Source organism: Tachyglossus aculeatus, chromosome 2, assembly GCF_015852505.1.
Source record: "Tachyglossus aculeatus isolate mTacAcu1 chromosome 2, mTacAcu1.pri, whole genome shotgun sequence".
NCBI classification, from domain to species: Eukaryota; Metazoa; Chordata; class Mammalia; order Monotremata; family Tachyglossidae; genus Tachyglossus; species Tachyglossus aculeatus.
The window spans coordinates 83,426,302-83,452,280 of NC_052067.1; the positions used below are offsets into that span (position 1 = coordinate 83,426,302).

Below are 25,979 nucleotides of genomic sequence, written 5' to 3' on the forward strand. Positions count from 1 at the left end.
TATGTCCAACCTGATTAGCTTATATCTACGCCCTGTGCTTAGTATAGTGCCTGGGACATAGTAAATGCTTAACAATTACCATTAAAAAAAAACCAAAACACAACATGTTAAGCATCCACTCTGAGTTCAGTGTGATTCCTCTAAATTGTTGCCTTATAGATGGCTCAGGGAACTTTCCATCAGAACTAGATAGGCCCCAGCTAAATTGCACAGGGGTAATTGAGATTTGGGGGCCCTGGGTTCGGTAATTTATATACCTACAATTTATTCATTTATATTAATGTCTATCTCCCCTTGTAGATTGTGTTTGTTGTGGGCAGGGAATGTGTCTGTTATATTGTTATATTGTACTCTCCCAAGGGCTAAGTACAGTGCTCTGCACACAGTAAGCACTCAATAAATATGATTGATTGATTGACTAGAAATTATTTCTGTATTTTCAGTCACTTAAGAGTTTTTCAAGTGCTGGCCTGAACTCTTGCACTGCATTCTATGTAATGTGATGAGGCTGTCTCATCCATCACTGGGGTACAATAAATCATATCTCCTCCTGCACTCCTTGCACTTTCCCTAAGTACTCTGTGAAGTGCTTGGGGAACTTTTCGTTAAAACTTGTGATGTAAGTCTTGGTCATGATTAAGGAAGAGAGAATGTTAATACTTTCAGAGCCAGAAAAATGAAGGAATAGCTGGTTCTGGTGCACTGCCGGTCTTGGGCTGAGATTTTGGGAAACCACAAATGAGAATAAGAATAATAGCAACAGTTTGCAAAGTCCCGTCTCTCCCATGAAGCATCCATTCCCCTACTAATGCCTTTCCCCCCCACAACCATTTCAGCTAAACCACCAGTCTCTTGGCACTCATGCATCTATTTATGAATGTATTTATCCTCTTGTGGTGTTATTTTTTAATCTCTGCTCATAAATTAATTTGAAGTATATATGGTCGTCTCAAAAGTGCTTATTTCTCCTATTCAATCATCACCTGCTCGCAAGGAGAAAGCACATCTTCTGCACTGTATGTGTTCCAAGTGCCTAGTACAGAGCGCTGCACGCAGTAGATGATGATGATGACAGTGGTGGTATTTGTTAAGTGCTTACTATGTGGCAAGCACTGTATGAAGCCATCCTTCCCGTCTCACAAGCCCGCAATCTTGGTGTCATCCTCGACTCCGCTCTCTCATTCACCCATCACATCCAAGCCGTCACCAAAACCTGCCGGTCTCAGCTCCGCAACATTGCCAAGATCCGCCCTTTCCTCTCCATCCCAACCGCTACCCTGCTCATTCAAGCTCTCATCCTATCCCGTCTGGACTACTGCATCAGCCTTCTCTCTGATCTCCCATCCTCATGTCTCTCTCCACTTCAATCCATACTTCATGCTGCCGCCCGGATTATCTTTGTCCAGAAACGCTCTGGGCATATCACTCCCCTCCTCAAAAATCTCCAGTGGCTACCAATCGATCTGCGCATCAGGCAGAAACTCCTCACCCTGGGCTTCAAGGCTGTCCATCACCTCGCCCCCTCCTACCTCACCTCCCTTCTCTCCTTCTCCAGCCCAGCCCGCACCCTCCGCTCCTCCACCGCTGATCTCCTCACCGTACCTCGCTCTCGCCTGTCCCGCCATCGACCCCCGGCCCACGTCATCCCCCGGGCCTGGAATGCCCTCCCTCTGCCCATCCGCCAAGCTAGCTCTCTTCCTCCCTTCAAGGTCCTGCTGAGAGCTCACCTCCTCCAGGAGGCCTTCCCAGACTGAGCCCCTTCCTTCCTCTCCCCCGCGTCCCCCTCTCCATCCCCCCATCTTACCTCCCTCCCTTCCCCACAGCACCTGTATATATGTATATATGTTTGTACATATTTTTTTACTCTATTTATTTATTTATTTAATTTATTTGTACATATCTATTCTATTTATTTTATTAGTATGTTTGGTTTTGTTCTCTGTCTCCCCCTTTTAGACTGTGAGCCCACTGTTGGGTAGGGACTGTCTCTATATGTTGCCAATTTGTACTTCCCAAGCGCTTAGTACAGTGCTCTGCACATAGTAAGCGCTCAATAAATACGATTGATGATGAGGAGGAGGAGGAAGCACTGGTATAGATACAGGATAATCAGATCAGACATAGTCCCTGTTCTATATGGGGCTCACAACCCAAGAGGGAGAACAGGTAGTGAATTCCCATTTTACAGTTAAGGAAATTGAGGCCCAGAGATGTGAAGTGACTTACCCAAGGTCACACATTAGGCAACTGGCAGAGCCGGGATTAGAACACAGATCATCTGACTCAAAGGCCCAGCCGCTTTCCACTAGGCCACACTGCTTTCCCAAAGAGCTCAATTTCCTAATTGAGGAGCTTGGACCTCAAACTTCTTTTCCCCTTCTGTATCCCAATTCACCACAAGACCCCAACTGCAATGTTGTAATTTTCCTTCTAATATTTGGTCTTCCCCGTTCTTGGAGATGGGTCTGTTTCCATGGAGGTACATCTGATTGTCTGGAGCACTGCATCAGTAGAGGCAAGCCAAGCCTTCTGGCTCACAGAAGCACAGGGTCAAAAAGGCTCCTGAAAGGCCTACTCAGTGACTCTTCATATTTCCTTCAGACCAAACTGATAGGGAAGCCAGAAGAACATCTCACGATGTTGTTCTCTAGGTTGTAAGCTTGTCCTTGAGACTGAAAGCTCATTGTGGAAAGAAATGTGTCTTTTCTACTGTTACACTGTACTCTCCCAAGGGCTTAGTACAGTGCTCTGCATACAATAAGCACTCAATAAATACTACTTACTGACTGACAGGTGTTAGCCTCTCCCAAGGAGCTTTATTCATAAGTCTGTCTCTGTGCATCCTCTCATTATATTCTTTTGGGGCAAAACTACACCCAGTCAATCACTCAGACATATTTATTGAGTGTTTACTATGTGCAGAGCACTGCACTAAGCATTTGGGAGAGTACAATACAGCAGAATTAGCAGATATGTTCCCTGCCCATAATAAGCTTACAGTCTCTCTCAAGATTTCATTCAATCATTGTCATTCCCTGTCTTCATAGGACATGAAAATAACCTGAATTCCATTAGTCAAGCTAGTCCATATGGGACTAAATGTGGTGAAAGCAAGCTTATTATACTCAGATTTTTTTTCCTGCAGACATAATAAATTAAATGCCATGGACATTGGGGAGTAGTGATAAAACCACAAAGTGGATGTTAATCAGCCTCTCTTTCAATTACTGTGCCCAATTTTAATTAGCTAACTCTACACTATTTGAGAAATGAGTCTTTCTTTCAGTCCTTTTGGTTGTCAGGCAAATGGATTTCCTGAGAACCGCCCTTAAGACCTTGAGGAAACAATTTTAAAAGTTTCACGTTCAATTTGCCTAATAAGGACAATGTAAAGGTGTGTTCACAAGCAAGAAAAGATGCAGAATGGAGGGAGAAAATAATAATATTATTAATAATAGTAATAATAATAATAATAACTGCGGTATTTGTTAAGTGCTTACTATGTATCAAGCACTGTACTAAGTGCTGGGGTGGATTCAAGCAAATCAAGTTGGTTGGCCATGGGGCTCACAGTCTTAATCCCCATTTCACAGGTGAAATAACTGAGGCCCAGAGAAGGGAAGTGACTTTCCCAAGGTCATGCAGCAGGTGGTGGCAAAGTAAGAGATGAAATTTCATGGTTTTGGAGTGTGGGCACATACGCTTAATGGAAGTACCTAAGCAATGTCATTATGTGTTCAGTCCTATGGGCCAGTCAGCACCATGCTTTACTGACCACAGAGGCAAAGGGATTCATTCATTCAATCATATTTATTGAGTGCTTACTGTGTGCAGAGCACTATACTAAACACTTGGAAAGTACAATTCGGCAACAGATAGAGACAATCCCTACCCAACAATGGGCTCACAGTCTAGAAGAAAGTTTGGAGGAACTGGCAAAGCAACCAAGAAGAAAGAATAACAGTTGAATCAAGGAAACATCCTGCCCTACAGTAGAAAGAGCTTCTTTGGAGAGGTTGCAGTGTATCTCGGCAAATCAAATCATTTATAAGTTGACCAAGCATTAGAAAATCAAGGTTGGCCAAAGCCATCAGGGAAGTGTTTATTTTTCCAATTCTAAAAACTGGTGGACAGATTATTTTTCTTTTCTCTATTGTTTCCACTCCCAGTTGCCACTTTTTCAGCTTCACCTTAGCTGCCTTAAGAACCCTAGCTACATATACTAACTTTACATGCAGTAAAGTTAAGTGTGGTCTGCTGTGTGACCTCACCTACAATACCCCACATGGAGTTTCCAACTTTCAAACAGTGGGGGAATATTTTTATTACTGGAAGTCATAGCCACAGTCAGTGATTGGCGGTAGTTTGTTTCAGTAGAGATTGAGTATATTTATTCTACGAGAAGCAGCATGGCCTAGTGGAAAGGGCATGTGCCTGGAAGTCAGGTTACCGGGGTTCTAATCCCAGCTCCATTACTTACCTGCTTTATGACCTTGGGCAAGTCATTTGCCTCAGTTCCCTCATCTGCAGAATGGGAATTCAATACCTGTTCTTCCTCCTAATTTAGACTGTGAACCTTATGTGGGTTATGATTATCTCGTATCTACCCCAGCACTTACTATAGTGCTTGGCACATAGTAAGCATTTAACAAATACCATAATTATTATTATTATTAGTAGTAGTAGCATTCTAATCTGAATCTGCAGGCAAAGCTCTGAAAAATCTTAATTGGTAGTCAAGCATCTTGTCTTGTGCCACCATGGACACATCTCTCCCAGAACACCCCGCTCTCTATCTGCAATCATTCTGTTAGTGGATCCATAGAGTTTTCTTGGTAAAAATACGGAAGTGGTTTATCATTGCCTCCTTCCATGCAGCAAACTAGAGTCTCTGACCTTGACTGTCTCCTATGTTGCCGCTGCCCAGAATGGGTGAGTTTTGCCTTGTAGCAGATTGCTTCCACTCGCTAGCCACTGGCCATGTGAGGAATCATCATCAATCGTATTTATTGAGCGCTTACTGTGTGCAGAGCAAGGAATGGAATGAGTAGGCCTCTGCTTGACTCTCCCTCCCATACCTGAGACTGATAGAGTACTGGAAGATGCCTACCAACATCAAAGATCAAAGTTAAGTCATCAACAAGACCAATCTCTACAAATGTGCACTACGACTAGGATTAGAGGAAGGGATAGGTTTGGGGCTTAGAGTTAAGGATAGGGTAAACAGATTGGTTTGGTGAACACTTATCATGACGGCATTTTTTAATTGTATATTTGGATGAATGAATGTTTAAACGGTTAGTTATTTGCTAATAATGGGGAACAACTTTACCGAAGGAGAAATAAAGAATTATTAGTCTATGGTCTTATCAAATAGTGGCTTGGTGATAGCTTCTGGAAGAGGAGGGTGAATGAAGCAAAAGCAGTGATGGGAGCCAAGAGAAGGGAGAGGAATTATGGGAGCCATGCTAGAAATGGTGGGGAAGTTTGATCCAAGAAAACTTTGGGAAGGATAGACACAAGGTCCATAAATTCCTCAAGGGCAAAATCTGGGTCTTACTTCCATCATAGGCAGCCAAGAGCTAATTTAGGACAGAGTTAAGCTCTCAGTGAAATAAATGAATTGCAAAGGGAAGCTTGAAACTCTCCATGCTGCCTCTTTCTCTCCCATCCTGGTGAATTAGAGAAGCGGTGTGGCTCAGTGGAAAGAGCACGGGCTTGGGAGTCAGAGGTCATGGGTTCTAATCCAGGCTCCACCACTTGTCAGCTGTGTGACTTTGGGCAAGTCACTTCACTTCTCTGGGCCTCAGTAACCTCATCTGTAAAATGAGGATAATGACTGTGAGCCCCACGTGGGACAACCTGATCACCTTGTATCCCTCCCAGTGCTTAGAACAGTGCTTTGCATATCGTAAGTGCTTAACAAATGCCATTATTATTATTATTGTTATTAATTGTGCTCTCCCTAGCCTCTTCCCATCCCATCCTCCTTGGAGCATCCCAAGGATGACTCTCTCCTTGGTCCTTCTGCCACTTCTGGAGGTGGGGAAACCAGTGACATAGATGATCGGTTCACCAAGGACGCTGAAAGGCAAAAACTGCCATAAATTCTACACCATGTCTACTATAGTGCAGTGCACCTAGTAAGTGCACAAGAAATATTGTTAATAATGATAGTGTCAGAAGCATACACTATGTTAATAGTGTTGATTATGTTGCCAGAACTGGCCATATTTCTTTAATAATCAATAGTATTTAGTGAGAGTTTACTGTTTGCAGAGCACTATACTAAGCACTTGGAAGAGTACAATACAACAGTTAATAGATGTGTTCCCTGTCCCGAAGAGCTTAGAGTCTAGAGGAGGAACTAACAGTTTAGAGGAGGCACTTACAGTCTAAGTTTACCTGTCTCACAAGATATTTCATCTAATATATGAAACATCAACATTGTTTATAAGTTTTTAAATACAGGCTGAAAGTGTTTTAGTTGCATGGCCAGGAGGAAGACGATGAAAGAATGCTCATCCAATATCCCATCTCTGCTTTAGATGTCAGAATTCTGGCTAGTCAACCTGGATGCCTTTGATGACAAGGACTTAGTCTTGCTCAGAGTTCAAGAGAAACTAGATCAATTCATGGACGAGATGTCCATAACAGGTCTGCTAATTCTGTTGTTCTGTACTCTCCCAAGTGTTTAGTACAGTGCTCTACACATAATAAGCATTCAATAAATACCACTGATTCATTGGAGGCAAAAACTTAGGTACATTAGAAAGTCCATCCTTAAGCCTGGGCTTCCAAATGGACACACAGATCCCTTAGGTTTCTGCAGGACAGTGGGAGAGAAGTTGTCTCCCTTACATGGGAAAACATGGCTAAAGATTAGGATGGGCAGACTTGATGAGAGAATTAATGAAAAAATATCTGAACAAGGAACGATGTGTCCTGAGTCAGTTAATGCTATTATCACATAAAGTATTGTAAATTAAAAGTAATATCTGCCTACTATTACATAATAGGGAAAGTCTGGAGTGGAAAAAACATGGAAGTTGGCTGATCTTATTTAGTCACATCTGGCAATTCTCTAGTCTGAGTGATAATTACCCCTGGATTTTATGTAGTAAAAAATAAAGAAATAAAGCTAGAGCAAACTGGATTTAGCAAACAAAAAGTGAGTTCAGGGTGTTTAAATGTACATGCACTCTGGAGTGGGATTATATACATAGCTGAAAGAAAGCAGTCTTATATTTTCCTTTTTGATTGCCCAGCATGATAGGAACTAGTACAGGTATACGTTTGGTAAATCTACTTATGATAATAGATAGTACTGTGCTCTGCACACAGTAAGCGCTCAATAAATAGGACTGAATGAATGAATGAAAGATAAATTCAATTATCTATCTGCAATGTGCTAGTATAAATCAAACAAGAGTGAGGGTGCAAATAATATACATTATCAAAACCTTTGTACTTTTTATATAAAGGTCCCAGAGCTGTTGACTTCTGGCCTCAAGTCTAGCTGTGCAACAGTAAGGGCAAGGGGTAAAAGGATAAGGTTCCTCAATAATAATAATAATAATAATAATAATAATGGCATTTATTAAGCACGTACTGTGTGCAAAGCCCTGTTCTAAGCGCTGGGGTAGATACAAGGTAATCAAGTTGTCCCACGTGGGGCTCACAGACTTAATCCCCATTTTACAGGTGAGGTAACTGAGGCACAGAGAAGTCAAGTGACTTGCCCGAAGTCACACAGCTGACAAGTGGAGGAGCTGGGATTCGAACCCATGACTTCTGACTCCAAAGCCCGAGCTCTTTCCACCGAGCCACGCTGCTTCTCTTACACACTCCTTTACAGTCTGACATACAGTCAGCACCCCTTTAGCTTGGGGGGTTTTGTTCCCAAATTGAGAAGCAATATGACCTAGTGAAAAGAGCACAGGCCTGGGAGTAAGAAGCCCGGCATTCTAAACCTGGCTCTGACTGTTGCCTGCTGTGTGACCTTGGACAGATCGCTTAACTTCTCTGTGTTTGTTTCCTCTGCATAACATGGGGATTCAGTACCTGTTCTACCTCCTACTTAGGTGGTGAGTTTCATGTGGAATAGGGGCTGTGTCTGACCTGGTTATCTTGTACTTACCCCACACTTATTGCAGTACTTGGCATATAGTAAGCACTTAACGAATACAATTGTTATTTTTTAAAAATGACAATCAGAAACATGGAAACCTTTATCAACTCTGTTTTACTACCCCAAGTGCTTAACATGGTGCTCTGCACATAGTAGAGCTCAATAAATACAATTGATTGGACTATGAGCCCCTTGTTGGACAGGGACTGTGTCCGACCGGATTAATTTGGATCTATCCCAGTGCTTAGAACAGTTCTTGACACATTGTAAGCACTTAACCAAATACCATAACAATAATAAAGAAAAACCTTCGCTACAGTGTGAGGGCTTTGAGCACTGCTGTGCCCTTGGGCACAACTATTTCTTTCAACATTGCATTGATCAATTAATCAATGGTATTTACTGAGCACTTATTATGTGTGGAGCACTGTATTAAGCATGTCACATTCTAGCCAGATGCTTGTTGTCCAAAAACATTCCCTAATTCCCAACAGTGGTTCTATCCAAAGTGCCCAGTAAAGACACATTTTGTGAAAGAACTCACCTTAAGGAGCAAAATTGTGTGTTCTCTCCTAGCACGTAGCACTGTGCCCTACACACAGTAAGCATTTTGTGCTGTTACAGCTACTTTATTAAAAAAAAAACCAAAACACATTCCTTCCATTTCTGTTTTCCTAAATTAGGTGTTTGCTTTCCTATTCTTCCCTTTCGACCTATTGCTGAACACTTAGTATCTCCTCCTCATCTCTTCCCTTACAAAAGAGTGCTTAGTACAGTGCTCTGCACACAGTAAGTGTTCAATGAATGCTCCATTCCATTACCGCCCAGCAAGGGATAATAAAGCCCTATAGATAGGCTTGCCACTATTGGACACTGAAGAAAAAATGAAGAAGAAAAACACATAGGAGAAAGAAGGTTTTACTATAGACTGAGATGAGATGCAAAGACGAAAATATCGACAACTGACAAAGAAACATTTTAACTCAACAAAGCCTGATGGAGGGGAGTCAGGTCTCTAGAGTGTAAGCTGCTTGTGGGTAGGGAATATATCTGTCAACTCTTTTATACTGAACTCTCACAAGTGCTTAGAATAGTGTCCTGCACACAATAATTGTTCACTAACTACAAATGATTGATTGTTATCCTAAAACGTGGTGGTGATAGCTGAAAATACTGAATGTGTTTGTTTTCCTCCAGAATGGTTTATGCAAATGCAATCTCCTTCTGCCCACTTCTTGACTTTCCTCTCTAAGCAGGCTAGGTCTGTTCCTTGCAGAGTGTCATTCTCTAGAAGGTAGGAAACAATCCTGCTGTTTGCTCCATTTCTTCCCAATGTGCTTCTTTCCTGTGTCCCATGGAAGGATATACTTAGCCTCTTTATACTATGCAGGGAGAAGAGACCAAACATTTCTTCTTCATACCTCCTTATTCAAATCTGGCTGAAATTCCCAACTAGACTGAAAACATTCCTTTCTTCCTCAAGGGTATCCCAACCCCTCAAACAGGTTTTATACACCCAAGGCCACTTCCTCTCCTCCACCTCCCTTCTTGACCATCAACAATCCGGATTCTGCCTCTGTATTCTCTAAGGTCACAATGACCTCCTCCTTGCCAAATCTAATAGGCTCTATTCCATCCAAATCCTCCTCAGTTTCTGGGCTGCCTTTGACCCTGTGGCAGAAATGAGTTGTACAAGTTTCACAGCAATCTAATAATAGAGCTGGGAACACTTAGACTTTTCCTATGCAAAAGTTACACAACTTTCCCTTTAAAACAAATTGAAGTTCATTGTGCTCCAAAACACGTGTGCTTGGCTCCTTGAAAGACATGTGGTAAATTTAACAGACAGTCCATTGGAAAATAACAAACTGTAATTCTCGGAGCTTCTCAGAACTTGAGATTTGCACATAGGAAAGGATTAGGTCTGTGGAAGTGATTTGGGGGTTTTGTTTTGTTTTTTGTTTGTTAAAGCTACTACCACCTGCGTTGGTTTCCAAGGAAATATTCACATATGAGCTGTCCATTACTAATTACTAAGGGGAGAATTAGTGATGTAAAGGGGGAAAGTTAGGAATGTTAGGTAGTCCGTCCCTGATGATTAAGTGGGTGCTTTGGACAGCAACCATCAGGTGATCTCTCCAAGCATCTGGTTGTCATCGACAGACCAACGCTGGCCTGGATAGACCACTGGTCTACCCCAGTGATGGCACTGCTTGTGGTCTTGTGTTCTTATGTGTCAAAATTTTTTAAACTATTGTACCGCTAAAAATGACATAAAAGATGAAGTGATACTAGGATATGAGCTCGTTTTTGCTTCAGATTTAAAATGCTAATAAAAACGGAATCATATGATCCCAACATTAAAGCTATTTCCTAGAAGGAAATACTCTTAATTCTAATTTAAACACTGATATTTGTTAAGTGTTTACTCTATGTCAAGTGCTGGAGTAGATACAAGATAAGCAGGTCCCACATGGAGCTCACAGTCTAAGTAGGAGGGATAACAGGCATTGACTCCCCATTTTACAGTTGAGGAAACTGAGGGCCAGAGAAGTTAAGCAACTTGCTCAAGGTCACACAGTAGACAAGGGGCAGAGCTGGAATTAGAACCCAGGTCCCCTGGCTCCTAGGCCTGCATTCTTTCTACTAGGCCGTGCTGATTGTCTATATGGCAGGAAATACTCTACTGGAAATCTCCACATTAAGGGAAACTTTCCCTATAGTGTTCACAATATTCTATGCTATGCACATGCACACAGTTCTTTCTCTCAATATTGCAAGGTGCTGCATCCAAAGTCCAAGTTGCAGAATGAGTTCTCTGATTTTCTAACAACGTTTTGGTTAAATTGTGTGGTGAAAACATGCATTATGGCAAAACTGTGTGTAATGGGACCTTCAGAAACCAACAACATAGTAACCTGAAAAATTAGATGTCATGGTCTAATGTTGTCTGGGAGAAATTGATCAAAATGCAGCTAGACCCATATTAAAATACGAAAACTAACACAACTAACTCTACCACCAGGTTTAAAACAAGTCTAGACCTACAAAAGGCCTAGTCAACTTCATTTCAATTGCCTCTCCACTTTAATTTTATTTGTTAAGTCCCTTCATACTTTCGTTCCAATTTTTTTGATGTTGATTTAAAGGTTTTTCTAATTGAACTACAATCTCTTGAGCTGGAAACTTAATGATATTAAGATTCTTCTAGCATCCAGATGGGGCCAAACCAGAAATTCTAGAACTGCCCTTTTTTATGAGTAATTTGCTAGTACATCATCTACTCTTGGCCAAATCGGTAAGTGTGGAATTTTACGAAAATCTAAGGTGAGGAAGAAATCCCTCCGGGGAACTCTATGAACTTTGGAGAAAGAAAAAAAATCCATTCTGATTTGAGAAGGAAATCCAGATCCTTTGTCTAAACCTGTTTTCCCCTACGACCTACTAAAGTTGAAATTCAGCATCCGGGATGGTCTTTCCATCATAAAAGTACATTGGAAAATGAGACACAGGATTTGCTCTATAAAAATAAGTTTTGCTCATCAACATACCAAGATTTGAAACGGGGTCAGACCCTCCAACTATGAATTTGTTTGGAGGGGAGTCTATTTAAAAGAGTGTGGTTAGCAGGCCCAGATCAAGTCTACTTGGCAAAGTAGATGCATTGAAAGTGTGCCAGAGTGAAAAGATTAATTTCAAAATACAGTGCTTGAAACAAAACAGAAACAACTACCAAACTTGAAGCCAAGAAATCTCTGAGTAAAGGCTTATAGTGAAAACCACATTTTCTGACTATAAGGGAATTGAAGAATTTTTTTTTCTGGTTAAATCAAAAGCACATTTGATGCTAACATCATGGAAAACAAATTCCCAAGTTACATTCTTTTTTCCTTTTAATTCATCACTTCACTGGGAAAGCACAAAGATATTTTGGACGCATTTCCCAAAAGGCCCAAGGTAGCAATAGATGAGGTTCTTATAGTGGTTACCCAAATGCCAATGGAGAGAGGTAATAAAATTCACATTGTAAACTGTTGCAAATAAAGAATGAAGAACCACATAGGTACCAAGAAGGAAGAAACGTACTTTCCTGTTTGCTTGGCATTTATCACTTTGCACTTGGATTTACTCACTTTATTCACCCCTCCCTCAGCCCCACAACATTTATGTACGTATAATAATTCTAATAATAATAATAGACACAGTATGGTGTAGTGTGTAGAGCATGAGCCTAGGAGTCGGCAGGTCATGGGTTCTAATTCTGCCTCTTGTCTGCTGTTTGGCCCTGGGCAAGTCACTTTACTTCTCTGTTCCTCAGTTCCCTCATCTGTAAAAAGGGGATAAAGACTGTGAGCCCCATGTAGCATAGTAGGTGCTTAATACCACAAGTATGAGTATTATTATTATTACAAATCCATAATTTACTTTTATTTATATTAATGTTTGCCTCCCCTCCAGATGGAAAGCTTGCCGTGGGCAGGGAAGCTAATGGAAAGTAGTTTCTGTTCAATGGGAAGATGGATGGGCAACTACTGGAGGTTCTTGAGGAGTGGGGAAACAATGGCCTGCACAGTTTGGTAGAAAAATGATCCTGGCAGCAGAGTGAGGAGGCAGGGAGGTCAGCAAGGAGGCTGATATAATAATCAAGGCAGGATAAGATAAGTGCTTAGATTAACATGGTAGTGATTTGGATGGAGAGGAAAGGGTAGACTGTAGCGTTGTTGTGAAGGACAAACCAACAAGATTTAGTGATGGATTGAATACATGGGTTGAGAGAGAGGAGTTAAGGATAATTCCAAGATTACAGGCTTGTGACAGAGGAAAGATGATGGTGCCGTCTACAGTGATGGGAAAGTCAGCAGGAGGACAGGGTTTAGGTGAGAAGATAAGAAGTTCTGTTTTAGACTCCTTGCCCACATCCTCCCTCTGGCCTGGAACCCCCTCCCCCTTCACTACAACAAACCACCACTCTCCACACCTATTATTAAAATCACATCTTCTCCTAGAGGCCTTCCCTTACTAAGCATCACTACTCCCTCTCCCTTCTGTATCACCCTTTTAAGTACTTGATAGTCACTCCACCCTCAGCCCCATGGCACTTATGTACTCATTCATATTTTATTTTCTTTCTCCCCCTCTAGATTGCAAACTGCTTTAGGGCAGGGTACTGGCATACTAATTCTGTTGTACTCTTCCAAGGGTTTAGTACAGTACTCTGCACAAGTTGATTGATTGTGCCTAAACCCACAACACAGAAGGGAGAAGAGGATGATAGAGGATCCTCTTCTTCCCTCTTCATCCTTTCTCCCTTCTTAAATCGACCGAAAGCAGTTTGCACAATTTTATGTTGGCTTGTTCACCTCCTTACATCACCCCCAACCCCTGGCCACCCTTGCCTGCCACTGCCTCGGTGTGTTTTAGGAATGTGACCGTGGACAAAATCACTTGACTTCTCTGGACCTCAGTTCGCTCATCTATAAAACGGGGATTAAGAATGTGAGTCTCAAATGCGACAGGGACTGTATCCAACCTGATTAACTACCTGATTCTGTACCTACCCCAGAGCTTAAAACAGTGCTTAGCACATAATAAGTGCTTACCAAGTATCACTAGTATTTATTACTATCTTACACAGAGGGAAGAAATAGCTCAACTGTAGGATTATATTTTCTGTGTGTTTTTCATTGACTTCCATTGATTTACAGAAGCATTTATATAATTACTTTTCTGCAGGAACTGTCCATCTATGTTTAAAATTAGAAGCCTAGAAAATCCTTCCTCCCAACAATGACAACAGAGGCAGCAGGATATTCCCTCAGATAGATTATGTGATGACAAGTTATCAAGATTTGGATATTTGAGGCCTGCTAGAGTTAGCCGAGTCCTCGTTAGTCAACAGTTCCATCATCTCAAGCTGATTTTCTCAAGATATTCAGGATAGGATACAGAAAGGAAGCTGTGAGCATCATTTGGTCTTCTGTTAAGTCCGTCCAACCCCTTCGAAACAGCAGGCTAAAGCCTCAGAGAACCACTAAAACGTGTGCTGTTGTCATTTGTGTTTTGTAGGTACGAAGATGGATTAAGAGCCCAATGGTCAGTGTAGACAAGCATCAAAGCACCAGTCTCAAATTCACGGGGCCCTCTGCGATGCACATATCTCAGAGTGAGCCAGACTTTGAAACTCCCCTATGCCAGACATGCCTGGGCGATCACAGTTTCCGGAGAGGGATTCTGCCTCAGGAGGAGTCATGCTCCTGGGAAAGCCACCAAACTCATGAAGTAAGTGTAGCCTCCATTCCATTAAATGACGTGTGGGGGTGTGGGAGGAGGGAAGGGAGGAGTTCCACAAATTTGTGTTTGAAGGGGGTGGGGGAGAGAAGGGAGGTGAAGGTGAGATGTGCTAACCGTTCTTTTCAAAATTAGGTGAAAACAGAACAAAAGCAACTCATAGCAAACCACCATCATCATCAATGGTATTTATTGAGTGCTTAAAAAGTGCAGAGCACTGTACTAAGTGCTTAGTACTGTATCAACCATCCATTGCTTTTTTGATATGTGTTTTCCCGGACCTGCTATAGGATGGTTGATTTTTCCAGTTAAGAATAAAATTAATGTGAATGTCTCTGGCAGCATCTAGGCAGTTTCCAGTGAGTCCATCTTCAATCTGGGGTTGGAGGGTGGGGAGGGGGGCACAGGAGTTCTCCTAGGAGATGCTGTTGGTCAAGAAGGATTGGGTCATGGTGTTGGAGAAAGGGAGGTGAGACACCTGACACACACCTTCTCCTCCCCAGCTGCTCCCAGTGCAGGGTGGCCCCAGGGGGAATGATTTCTGGGGGTACAGTAGAAATAAGAATAATAAAAACACGTGTTAAGTGTTTACAATGTGCCAAACACTGTTCTACGAGCTGGAGTAGGTATCAATCAGGTCGGATACGGACCCTGTCCCACAAGGGACTCACACTAATTCCCATTTTACTAATGAGGTAATTGAGGCCCAGAGAAGTGAAGTGACTTTCCCAAGGTCACACAGCAGGCACGTGGCAGATCCAGGATTAGAACCCAGGTTCTTCTAACTCCCAGGCCAGTGCTCTTATCCACTAAGTAATGAACACATCTGGCTTTCCACACACCAGCTGGAAAGGTGTTTGGGTTCATATCAGCGACTGTGACCAATAATTCCTCTCCAAAAGAATGATACTTAAATCATGTAATTGATTGAAACAAAATAGTAAGGACAATACAAGAAGAGTTTGGTACGAATTAAAAAGTAGCAGACTTTTCTAGGCTGTCCTTGGGCCCCAGAGGGAAGGGAATCTGTAGGTGGAAGGATAGTTTGGGCTTGGCCTGCAAGTCCCCTCCCAGGGACCAGGGCTTGTCAGCCAATCCATGGTATTTATTGAGCACCTACTTTGTGCATAGCACTGTACTAAACACTGGGAGAGTGCAATACAAAGGAATTAGCAGATGCATCCTCTACCTATAATGAGCTTGCAGTCTAGAGTGGGGAGACAGAGAATACAAATGAATAATTTCTAATATGTAATTTAAAGATATGTACATAAACCACCATAAACCCCCTCAAGAATGTAGACTCATGGGGAGAGAATCAATCAATCAATCGTATTTATTGAGTGGTTACTGTGTGCAGAGCACTGTACTAAGCGCTTGGGAAGTGCAACTGTTGGACTGTACTCTTCTGCACACAGTAAGTGCTCAATAAATAGGACTGACGGCATCAAAGAAGAGTAGTCTTGGCCCTGCAGGCCCCTGTCCCCAGCGGGTCAGGTCTGTCCAGCAGCATCCCCCTCCCACAGTCTGTCCATTTTCCCAGCTTTCTACAAGACGGTCTCGTTTTCCACTGACCTGCCCCCTCTCATTTGTGGGCCCCCCTCAAGGGACAGAGACCATGTCTAATTCCCACCTGCAAATTCTCTCCCGAGGTTCAGTTCAATGCTTTAAACAGAGTCAGCATTTAAAAAGGGGCTGATAGGAGGTGGAGAGGACAAAGACCCCCCCAGGAACACTTTCAGCATTGATGTAGATTCTGTAAATTTCTGCAAAGAAAATGTGTGTGTGCGTGTGTGCGCGCGCGATCCCTTCTTACATAACTCACATAAATTACATTATGTGGCTGCGTGTAGCAGAAGAAGCAGCGTGGCTCACTGGAAAGAGCCTGGGCTTTGGAGTCAGAGATCATGGGTTTAAATCCCAGCTCTGCCAACCGTCAGCTGTGTGACTTTGGGCAAGTCACTTAACTTCTCTGGCCCTCAGTTCCCTCATCTGTAAAATGGGGATAAAAACTGTGAGCCCCCCGTGGGACAACCTGATCACCTTGTAACCTCCCCAGCACTTAGAACAGTGCTTTGCACATAGTAAGTGCTTAACAAATACCATCATTCTTCTTCTTATTATTATTATTATTATTATGTGATGTAAAATTATTTATAGAATCAGCAATGGGGTGTCTGGAATTTGTTAGAACCTTTAGCCACCACCTTCATTCATTCATTCATTCAATCGTATTTATTGAGTGCTTACTGTGTGCAGAGCACTGTACTAAGTGCTTGGGAAGTACAAGTTGGCAACATATAGAGATGGTCCCTGCTCAACAGTGGGCTCACAGTCTAGATTACCTGGTCTATATTAATAATAATAATGGTACTTGTTAAATGCTTACTATGTGCCAAGCACTGATTTAAGCACAGGGGTAGATACAAGTTAATCAGGTTAGACACAGTCCCTGTCCCACATGGGGCTCTGTACTCTTACTCCCCATTTTACAGATGGAGAGTACAATATAACACTTAGTACAGTGCTCTGCACACAGTAAGCACTCAATAAATACAACTGAATGAATGAATATATCAACACACATTCCCTGCCTACATCAAGCTCACAGTCTAGAGGAGGAGACCAACATTAATATACATAAATAAATAAGAAGTGAAGTGACTTGTCAAAGGTCACATAGCAGACATGTGGCAGGGCCAGGATTAGAACCCAGGTCCTTCAGACTCCTTGATCCAAGGTCTCTCCACTTAGCCATGCTGCTTCCCAATATCGCATGCCAGGGTGAGCCCAGGAGAACAGCAACTCTGTTTTTGCATAAGAAAGGTCAAATTTCAAATGCTTTTTGCAAATACTTTTGCAAGTTGGTGCATCTCACGATGAAGACAACCCCATTAACGATCTCTAGCATTTGATGTGAAGGCTTTCCGAGATGAAAGGATCACTTTGAATTACAGTGAAGGCCACAGTAGATTCCTTCATGCTTTCCCTCATGTCTTTCTTTTGTATTTGTTGATTTGTTTATTAATAAAAGCTTGGAAAACAGTGTTTTGGTCCCCATGATATTTTGGGAATAATTGAACACATTCACTACAGAGATCAGAGAAGATCTGGGTGATCATGGAAATGCCAATGGCATACGGTGGCAGGGGATTAGAACACACTCTCAGATTATCATAAATATCTCCCCCTTGAATGCCTCAGCTTATAGAGAAAAGAGAAATGCAGTGGTAGCTAAAAGGCTGTCTTCAAACCTTTACCCAATCTAAGGCCTCTGGAAAAACTCTAAATCAGTAAATGGAAAAAAAAAACAGAAAACCCTAGCATCTTATCATAGTTCTAGGGACTTCTCATACTCTTTGTAAACTCTTATGAAGTGTGTGCTAAGGAAAGCTTTTTTCCAGGAAAAATGCAACTAGATACTGTTGGAATCATTCAATTTCAAAAGATTTACAACTTCCAACACAATAAAACACTGCTTTAGCTTCTTAATTCCCATTAATAATTATGATGGTATTTGTTAAGAGCTTACTATGTGAAAAGCACTGTTCTAAGCACTGGGGGGGATACAAGGTGATCAGGTTGTCCCATGTGAGGCTCACAGTCTTAATCCCCATTTTACAGATGAGGGAACTGAGGCACAGGGAAGTTAAGTGACTTGCCCAAAGTCACACAGCTGACAACTGTGAGCCCATTGTTGGTAAGGGACTATATATGTTGCCGACTTGTACTTCCCAAGCACTTAGTACAGTGCTCTGCACATAGTAAGCACTCAATAAATATGATTGAATGAATGAATGAAAGTGGCAGAGACGGGATTAGAACTCACGACCTCTGACTCCCAAGTCTGTGCTCTTTCCACTAAGAGCCACGCTGCTTCTCTGCAATTAATCAATCTCATTAATCAATCATATATATTGAGAACATACTGTGTACAGAGCACTGTACTAAGAGGTTGAGAGAGTATAGCATAACAGAGTTGGTAGACACATTCCCTGCCCACAGCGAACTTACAGTCTATAGGGGGAGATGCATTCATTCATTCAATCGTATTTATTGAGCACTTACTGTGTGCAGAGCACTGTATTAAGCGCTTGGGAAGTACAAATTGGCAACATATAGAGACGGTCCCTACCCAACAGGGGGCTCACAGTCTAGAAGAGTGGGCTCCCAGTCTAGGAGATGGGGACATGGCTATCAATTATAAATAAATTATGGATATATATACACAAATGTTGTGGGGCTGAGGGAGGGGTGAATAAAGGGTTTAAATCTACCCCATCCTCAGCTCAAGTATCCCCAAGAGCAGACTTGCATTGCAGAGTTGGTCCCACAGCTGGTTCACCTTCGCAGGGCACATCAACAGTTAACTAAGGGCCAGTCTGGACCTATTCCTGGGCCTCCCTATGATATAAAAATAATAATGGTATTTGTTAAGTACTTACTATGTGCCAAGCACTATTCTAAGCACTGGGGTAGATACAAGGCTCTCAGGTTGGACTCAGTCCTTTTCTCACATGGGGCTCACAGGCTTAATCCCCATTTAACAGATGAGGTAACTGAGGCATAGGGAAGTTAAGTGACTTGCCCAAGGTCACACAGCAGACAAGTGGAGGAGCCAGGATTAGAACCCATGTCCTCTGACACCCAGGCCTGTGCTCCTTCCACTAGGCCTCGGGACAACCTGATCACCTTGTAACCCCCTGAGCACTGAGAACAGTGCTTTGCACATAGTAAGCGCTTAACAAATGCCATTATTATTATTATTATTATTATTATTATTACCCCCAGAGTTAAGCCTGAGCTAGACCAGTCCCTGGGCTGGGATGGAGAAAAGTCCAACCTTTGTCAGCCTCTGATTCAACTCTTGAATAATGCCTGACAAGAAATAGGCTTTAAATAATATATGCATTTCCTCAGGGCAGATGCTGAGTTTTGCACATTTATTAATGGGTCTAGGCTGGAGGTGCTTTCCTAGCATGCAAGGATTATAAAACTCCATGACAGGAAATCATGAACACAAATTCATTGTGTATACCTATAACCATTGTTTTTGAATGCAGCCTGGACAGTGAGAACCTAGCCACAAGTGTATTTTTTTATGGTATTTAGTGCTTACTAAGTGTCAAATACTGTTCTACAGAGTGAGGTAGGTACAAGTTAATTAGGTAGGACACATTCTCTCCTGCACAGAGCTCACGTTCTAAGAAGGAGGGAGAGCAGGCGCTTAATCTCCATTTTGCAGGTGACAAAACCCAAGCACAGAGAAGTTAATCAAGCAATCGTATTTATTGAGCGCTTACTGTGTGCAGAGCACTGTACTAAGCTCTTGGGAAGTACAAGTTGGCAACATATACAGTCCCTACCCAACAGTGGGCTCACAGTCTAAAAGGGGGAGACAGAGAACAAAACCAAACATACTAACAAAATAAAATAAATAGAATATGATGGTGCCAGTTTTTCCGGATGGCCACCAAGTCGCCGGGCGACTAAAGAATTAGTCAGACAGCATGTGACTGACGAAAGTTTTAATAAAGTTTTTATTGGTAAGGCCGAAGACCGAATAGGGGGTAACGCACCCGGCGGGCTCATTTCCTTAAGGGAAAAGGCCCTAAGGTCACACAGCAAGAATTGGCAGAGTTGGGTTTAGAACTCAGGTCCTCTAACTCCCAGGCTCTTGCTCTTTCCACTAGGCCATGCTGCTTCTCTGACTGGAAAGACCCGTATGGGCCATTCCAAAAGAAAGAAAATAGTTTTTTTTCTGCAATGATTCTTAACCTTTGAGGGTAGAATCATAGCTATCCTTAAGGGTAGAATCATATCTTTTACTTCTGTAGTTACTTCTATAGTTCCAAAGGTCTAAAACTGAGGTCGGCACACCTAACCAAGTGATCAATAATAGTGAATGATCTTTATTTAATGATTATTCTATGCAGTAAGGCTTGCTAAATGGTGGGGTTGATTCATGGTAATCTCATCAGTCCCAGTCCTTGTTGCACCTAGGGCTTACAGTTTAAGAGGAAGCATAAAGGTGAGCAGGTGTCTTATCCCCATTTCCTAGATGAGGAAACTGAAGCAGAGAGTGGTTAAGCAGATTGCCCAAGGTCACACAGTTAACCAGTGTCAGAGATGAGATTAAAATCCAGGTCTCCTGACAGTCAGTCCCCTGCTCTTTGTCCTCAGCCATGCTGATGATGCTGATGGGGGGGTGACAATGATGACAGTGAAACCAGAAGGGCCTTTAGAGGTCCCCCCCCGCCCCCCACCCCCCCGCCTCCAGATTGATTATAACATCACTGGCTCAAAAGGCAGTTAAATTTCTATAAATCGTGCAATTCGCAGGGAGATTTTTGAGGACCTAAGTGAACTCAGTAGTTGAAATAGGTTTTCTGGGTAGGAGGAGCCAGCTGCCCATCCTTCTTGTGAAGAAAACAGCGTGACTTAGTGGAAAGAGCCCGGGCTTGGGAGTCAGAGGTAATGGGTTCTAACCCCAGCTCTGCCACTTGTCAGCTATGTGACTTTGGGAAAGTCACTTAACTTCTCTGTGCCTCAGTTCCCTCACATGGAAAATGGGGATTAAGACTGGGAGCCCCACGTGGGACAACCTGATTACCGTGTATCTCCCCAAGCACTTAGAACAGTGCTTGTCACATAGTAAGTGCTTAACAAATACCATCATCATCATTATTATTATTAGAAAGGGCTTGTGGTCAGAACTGAGGTGAACTGACTCACAGATTGTGTGAATGGAACCAGTCTCACTCTACTCAATTCCTCCACACAGGTTCGGGTTCCTGATGTCTCAGGATTTAAGCTCACCCACAATTTTCTCCCCGCTAACCTCTCCCCATGAGAGACTCCATCAGCATCATCATTACTGAAGAAATATAACTTTTGGAAAATATTCCACTTTCTCCCTCTCAAATAATGAATTTGGCACCAGGGAAGCTCATGGCCTAATGGAAATTGCATGGGCCTGAGAGTCAGAGGACGTAGGTACTAATCCCAGCTCTAACATTTGCCTGCTGTGTGATCTTGGACAAGTCACTTAACTTCTCTGTGCTTCAATTCCCTCATTCGTAAAATGGAGGTTCAATACCTGTGCTCCCTCCTACTTAGACTTTGAGGCCCATGTGGGACAGGGACTGTGTCCATTCTGTTCATCTTGCATCCATCCCAGCACTTAGTATGGTGCTTGCCACATAGGAAGAGCTTAAAATCCATTTTTAAAATAAAATTGTAATATTCACCATTAGTATTATTATTATTATTAGGGGTGAAAGCTAAGGCTGAGACAAGGGGCAGGGTCAAGGCAATTAAAGCTGCAGCAGTGACATTCATTCATTCATTCAATCGTATTTATTGAGAGCTTAGTGTGTGCAGAGCACTGTACTAAGTGCTTGGAAAGTACAAGTTGGCAACATACAGAGACAGTCCCTACCCAACAATGGGCTCACAATCTAGAAGATGGGCTCACAGTCTAGAAGACAGTGACAGTGAGATTAAGGCTCACCCTGCAACCCAATGTGGTGAGGAAAACAATGTGGGTCTCTGGACAGGGTCAGAAACTATGTCTTATTGGTTGAAAAAGGAGAAGCAGAAGAGCAGGTAGCTTTCTTGATTCCCCCATCCTGGAGCGGTCCCTATGCCCCATCCGGAGGAGTGACAGTTTATCATGGGAGCAGACAGAGCACCTGATGATGATGGTATTTGTTAAGCGCCTATGTGCCAAGCACTGTTCTAAGAACTAGGATAGATACAAGTTGATCCCATTAGACACAGTCCCTGTCCCACATGGGGCTCACTCAATCCCCATTTTACAGATGAGGTAACTGAGGCCCAGAGAAGTGAAGTGACTTGCCCAAGGTCACACAGCAGACGAGTGGTGGAGCTGGGTTTAGAACCCAGGTCCTTCTGACATCCAGGCCAATGTTCTATCCAGTAGGCCAGGCTGGTTCTCTGGTGGCTAAACGGCTACTTGACATAATTGTAGTTCAGGCCGAGTCTTCTCTTGGCACTCACACCAAGGCATCCAAACTGGGCTCGCAAACCATAATTAGAAGGGCCAGGGATGCCAATATGTCTCTTTAGTGCTACATAACATCCACAAATTCTGACCATAACACTACCTTTCCTTCAGATTTCTGGTTGACTAAGGACATGGCCAAGAAGAAGGGATGGAGGACAGATTTTTTTTTAATGGTACTTGTCAATAGCTTATTCATTCAGTTATATTTATTGAACGCTTACTGTGTGCAGAGCATTTTACTGAGTGCTTGGAAAATACAATTTGACAACAAATAGAGACAATCCCTATCCAACGACTGGCTCACATGATGTGCCTTGCACTGCAGTAGACGCTGGGGGCAGATACAAAATAATCAGGTTGGACATAATCCATGTCCCACAGATGAGATGTGGGATGTGGGTAAGGTCCTCTGACTTGCAAGTCCACACTTTTTCCAAGAAGCCATGCTACTTCCCTGCTTCCACAAGCTTCCCTGCTTCCAGAAAGATTATTATTGTTATTAATACTATTATCATTTATTTGTTAAGCACTTACCATGTGTCAAGCACTGTTTTAAGAGCTTGGGGAGATACAAGTTAATCAGATTGGACACAGTCCCTGTTCCACCCGGGACTCCCAGTTTCAATCTAAGAAAGATACCAACCCAACCTACCCTTCCACTACCCCCAAGCAGTGCTGTGAGGGATTGCTAACTAAGTTGGGAGCTACGCCTTGGGCCCCCTCCCCAAAGACTCCTCCATGACATCGAGGGGGCCTCTCTTCTAAAGAGATGGCCCACAGAGAGACATGAAAAGAACGGGGCCCATGTTATAGCATGGCAGCCCAAAGGAGCCATTCCTGGGAAACATATAAACGTGCTTTCAAATTAATGACTCCTTTCTTTGCCTTCATTAGCCGAAAATGAATTTCTGCTCAGGCTGAAATGCTCTCAAAAATGGAAGCATTCAGGCAGAAGACTCTGCTAACCATTAGGGCCATAAATCTCTCGCATTCCACTGCAAATGCTTGGAGAGGCCTCACAACTGATTTTCATTAGGTTTGCACTTTCATATGGGATAGATTTGGCTGAGTGAGGATTTCCTCAGACCTCTCTGTCTGTCTCCGTCTATTGAAGGCAGCTTGAAAGGTGCTTAGTCAGCGACCAAAGGCTGGGGCCAGGGGCTCCGCATGCTGTTTTGAAGGCCTCTTTAAGTAATAGAGTCCTTTGGAAGAAGCCGGGCTACAGAGAGAAGTTATTAACTAAGTTACTGCACACAGATGACTTAACATTGAGTCTTTGATGTGATTAAATGTAAGGTCACAGCCTCCTCCTTCATAGCAAAATTGCCAAAGACGAGATAAAAGTTGGTTTTTAATTGAGGAGACCTCATGCAGTGCCTAGAATGAGTCTGATCTAGGGCACTTTTGCGGTTTCCTCAAAGGCTACACCTAGTCCAATTAGGCTTCCAGAGCTCAACCGGTATCCCATTACTTTCATAGCCCTCTCTCTTGCTCTTTAAATGGATTGAGCTGGTTCTTTGGCTCATGGGAAAACTTAGTAGTAAAATGTTCAGTTGTGGATCATTTTCCATACTGGCTTTTTCCTATACCATCTCAAAGTTTTCAGATTTTTTTTTTTCCAGAAAGATGCTATAAAAACACACTTAAATCAGTCACTTGGCGGCCCAGATTTCTGGCTTCTTTCAATTTACCTCATAAAAATGTGTTTTATGAAGACTTATACGGGGTGGACTTGGGATAAAACCATTAATGTCTCAAATATCTTCCTTCTCCATTTCCGCGATTTTCTGTCTATATATTTGGAGATCAGAATGTTGGTGTGACATATTAATGTTATGCTTCAAGTCTGGAATGACTTGCTCCATGTGAGAGCCAGATTATTCAGAGAGGAGGAGGCACAGGGTGGCCTAGTGGAAAAACCATGGACCTGGGAATCTGGAGAACCAAGTGATAATTCCAGCCTGATCTGTGACTTGGGCATGTCACTTAACTTCTTGCGCCTCAGTTGCCACTTCTATAAAATGGGGATAAAATACTTGCTCTCTCTTCCTCTTTAAACAGTAAATCCCTTGTAGGACTATTTTAAGCTGATGATCTTGTAATCAACTCCACCCCCAACACAGAGCTTGTCTTAAAGTAAACACTTAACAAATGTCATCATTAAAGAGGCCTATAAATAACGCTGTAAGCTCCTTGAAAGTAGGGAACATGTCTTCCCACCCTGTTGTATTATACTCACCTAAGCATTTAGTACAATCAGTCAATCAATTGCATTATTTTCTCACTTACTATGTGCAGAGCACTGTACTAAGCGCGTGGGAGAGTACAATATAACAGAGTTGGTAGACATTACCTGCAGTATTCTGCACACTGTAAATGCTCCATAAATATCGTTGATATAAGGTTCAGGGTCCAGATATTGCACAAAAAACTCAGTAATGTTTACAAAGATGAGCAATCTTAGATTGTAAACCCCTTGAAAGTCCTGAGGCACTGTCTAATTTCCATCTATTTATTCTTTTCCAGCACTCAGTCCAGTGTTTGGCAAACAGTTAAGAATTAAAGATATTGAGCCTGAGAGGCACAGGGAGCTGCAGGATACAGAAGGTTGAAGACTTAAAAATCAGACTGGTAGTCTTAAATGCAACTTGTAACTCATTTCCAGGTCTTCATCATCATCATCAACCACACGAACAGAATGCCCACTTGGTTCTAATGCTGACTCTGTCACTTACCTGCTGTATGAACCTAGGGCAAGTAATAATAATAATAATAATGACATTTATTAAGCGCTTACTATGTGCAAAGCACTGTTCTAAGTGCTAGGGAAGTTACAAGGTGATCAGGTTGTCCCTTGGGGGGCTCACACTATTCTGTGCCTTGGTTCCCTCATCTGCAGAATGGTGATTTAATACCTGTTCTCCTTCCTACTGAGACTGTGAGCCCATATGGGACCTGATTATCTTGTATCTACTGCAGTGTTTAGTACAGTGTACGGTCCACATAGTGAACACTTAAATACCATTATTGTTATTGAATACCATTATTATGGTTAATACTGTTATTAACAATAACAATAATAAAGAACACGGACCTAGGGGAACACACCATCTGACATAAAAAATGCTACCCCCCACTCAGTGGGACTTAAAATCTAATGTAAATATTACCCTGAGAAAAAGAATCATTTATGTGATTTAGGAAGTAATGTTGCTGAAAAAAGTTTCCTGGCTTATTCAGATCAGATAGTCAAAATTTAAGTGCAGACTACGAACAGTGATAATAATATCTCTGCTTTTATTGTGGTTATTTATTTACCCACAGTTGCATTTGGAATCTGGCAAAGATATGTGATCATCTGTCTATAAATAGAACCCTGAAACTTACATTGTCATAAATATCCTGGACTTTGGTTTTACTACTCTTTGGAAAGGTAATTTCTGTACCACGCTAGGACCTGCCCAATGCTAAAAAGGACTCCACATCAAGTGCATTTCAAGAGTTGTGCAATTTATTGACCGCTACTCTCTG

The 25,979-nt window shown here is 42.4% G+C and overlaps 1 protein-coding gene across 1 annotated transcript in view; it reads left to right on the plus strand.

The window, feature by feature from the left end:
• The window catches only part of SGK1 (serum/glucocorticoid regulated kinase 1), a 172,455-nt gene that overhangs the window by 37,184 nt on the left and 109,292 nt on the right, over positions 1–25,979 (plus strand). The window contains exon 2 of the mRNA XM_038767838.1: positions 14,198–14,410. Within this exon, the coding sequence (XP_038623766.1) occupies positions 14,198–14,410 (213 nt within the window). The remainder of the gene's footprint in view (positions 1–14,197; positions 14,411–25,979) is intronic.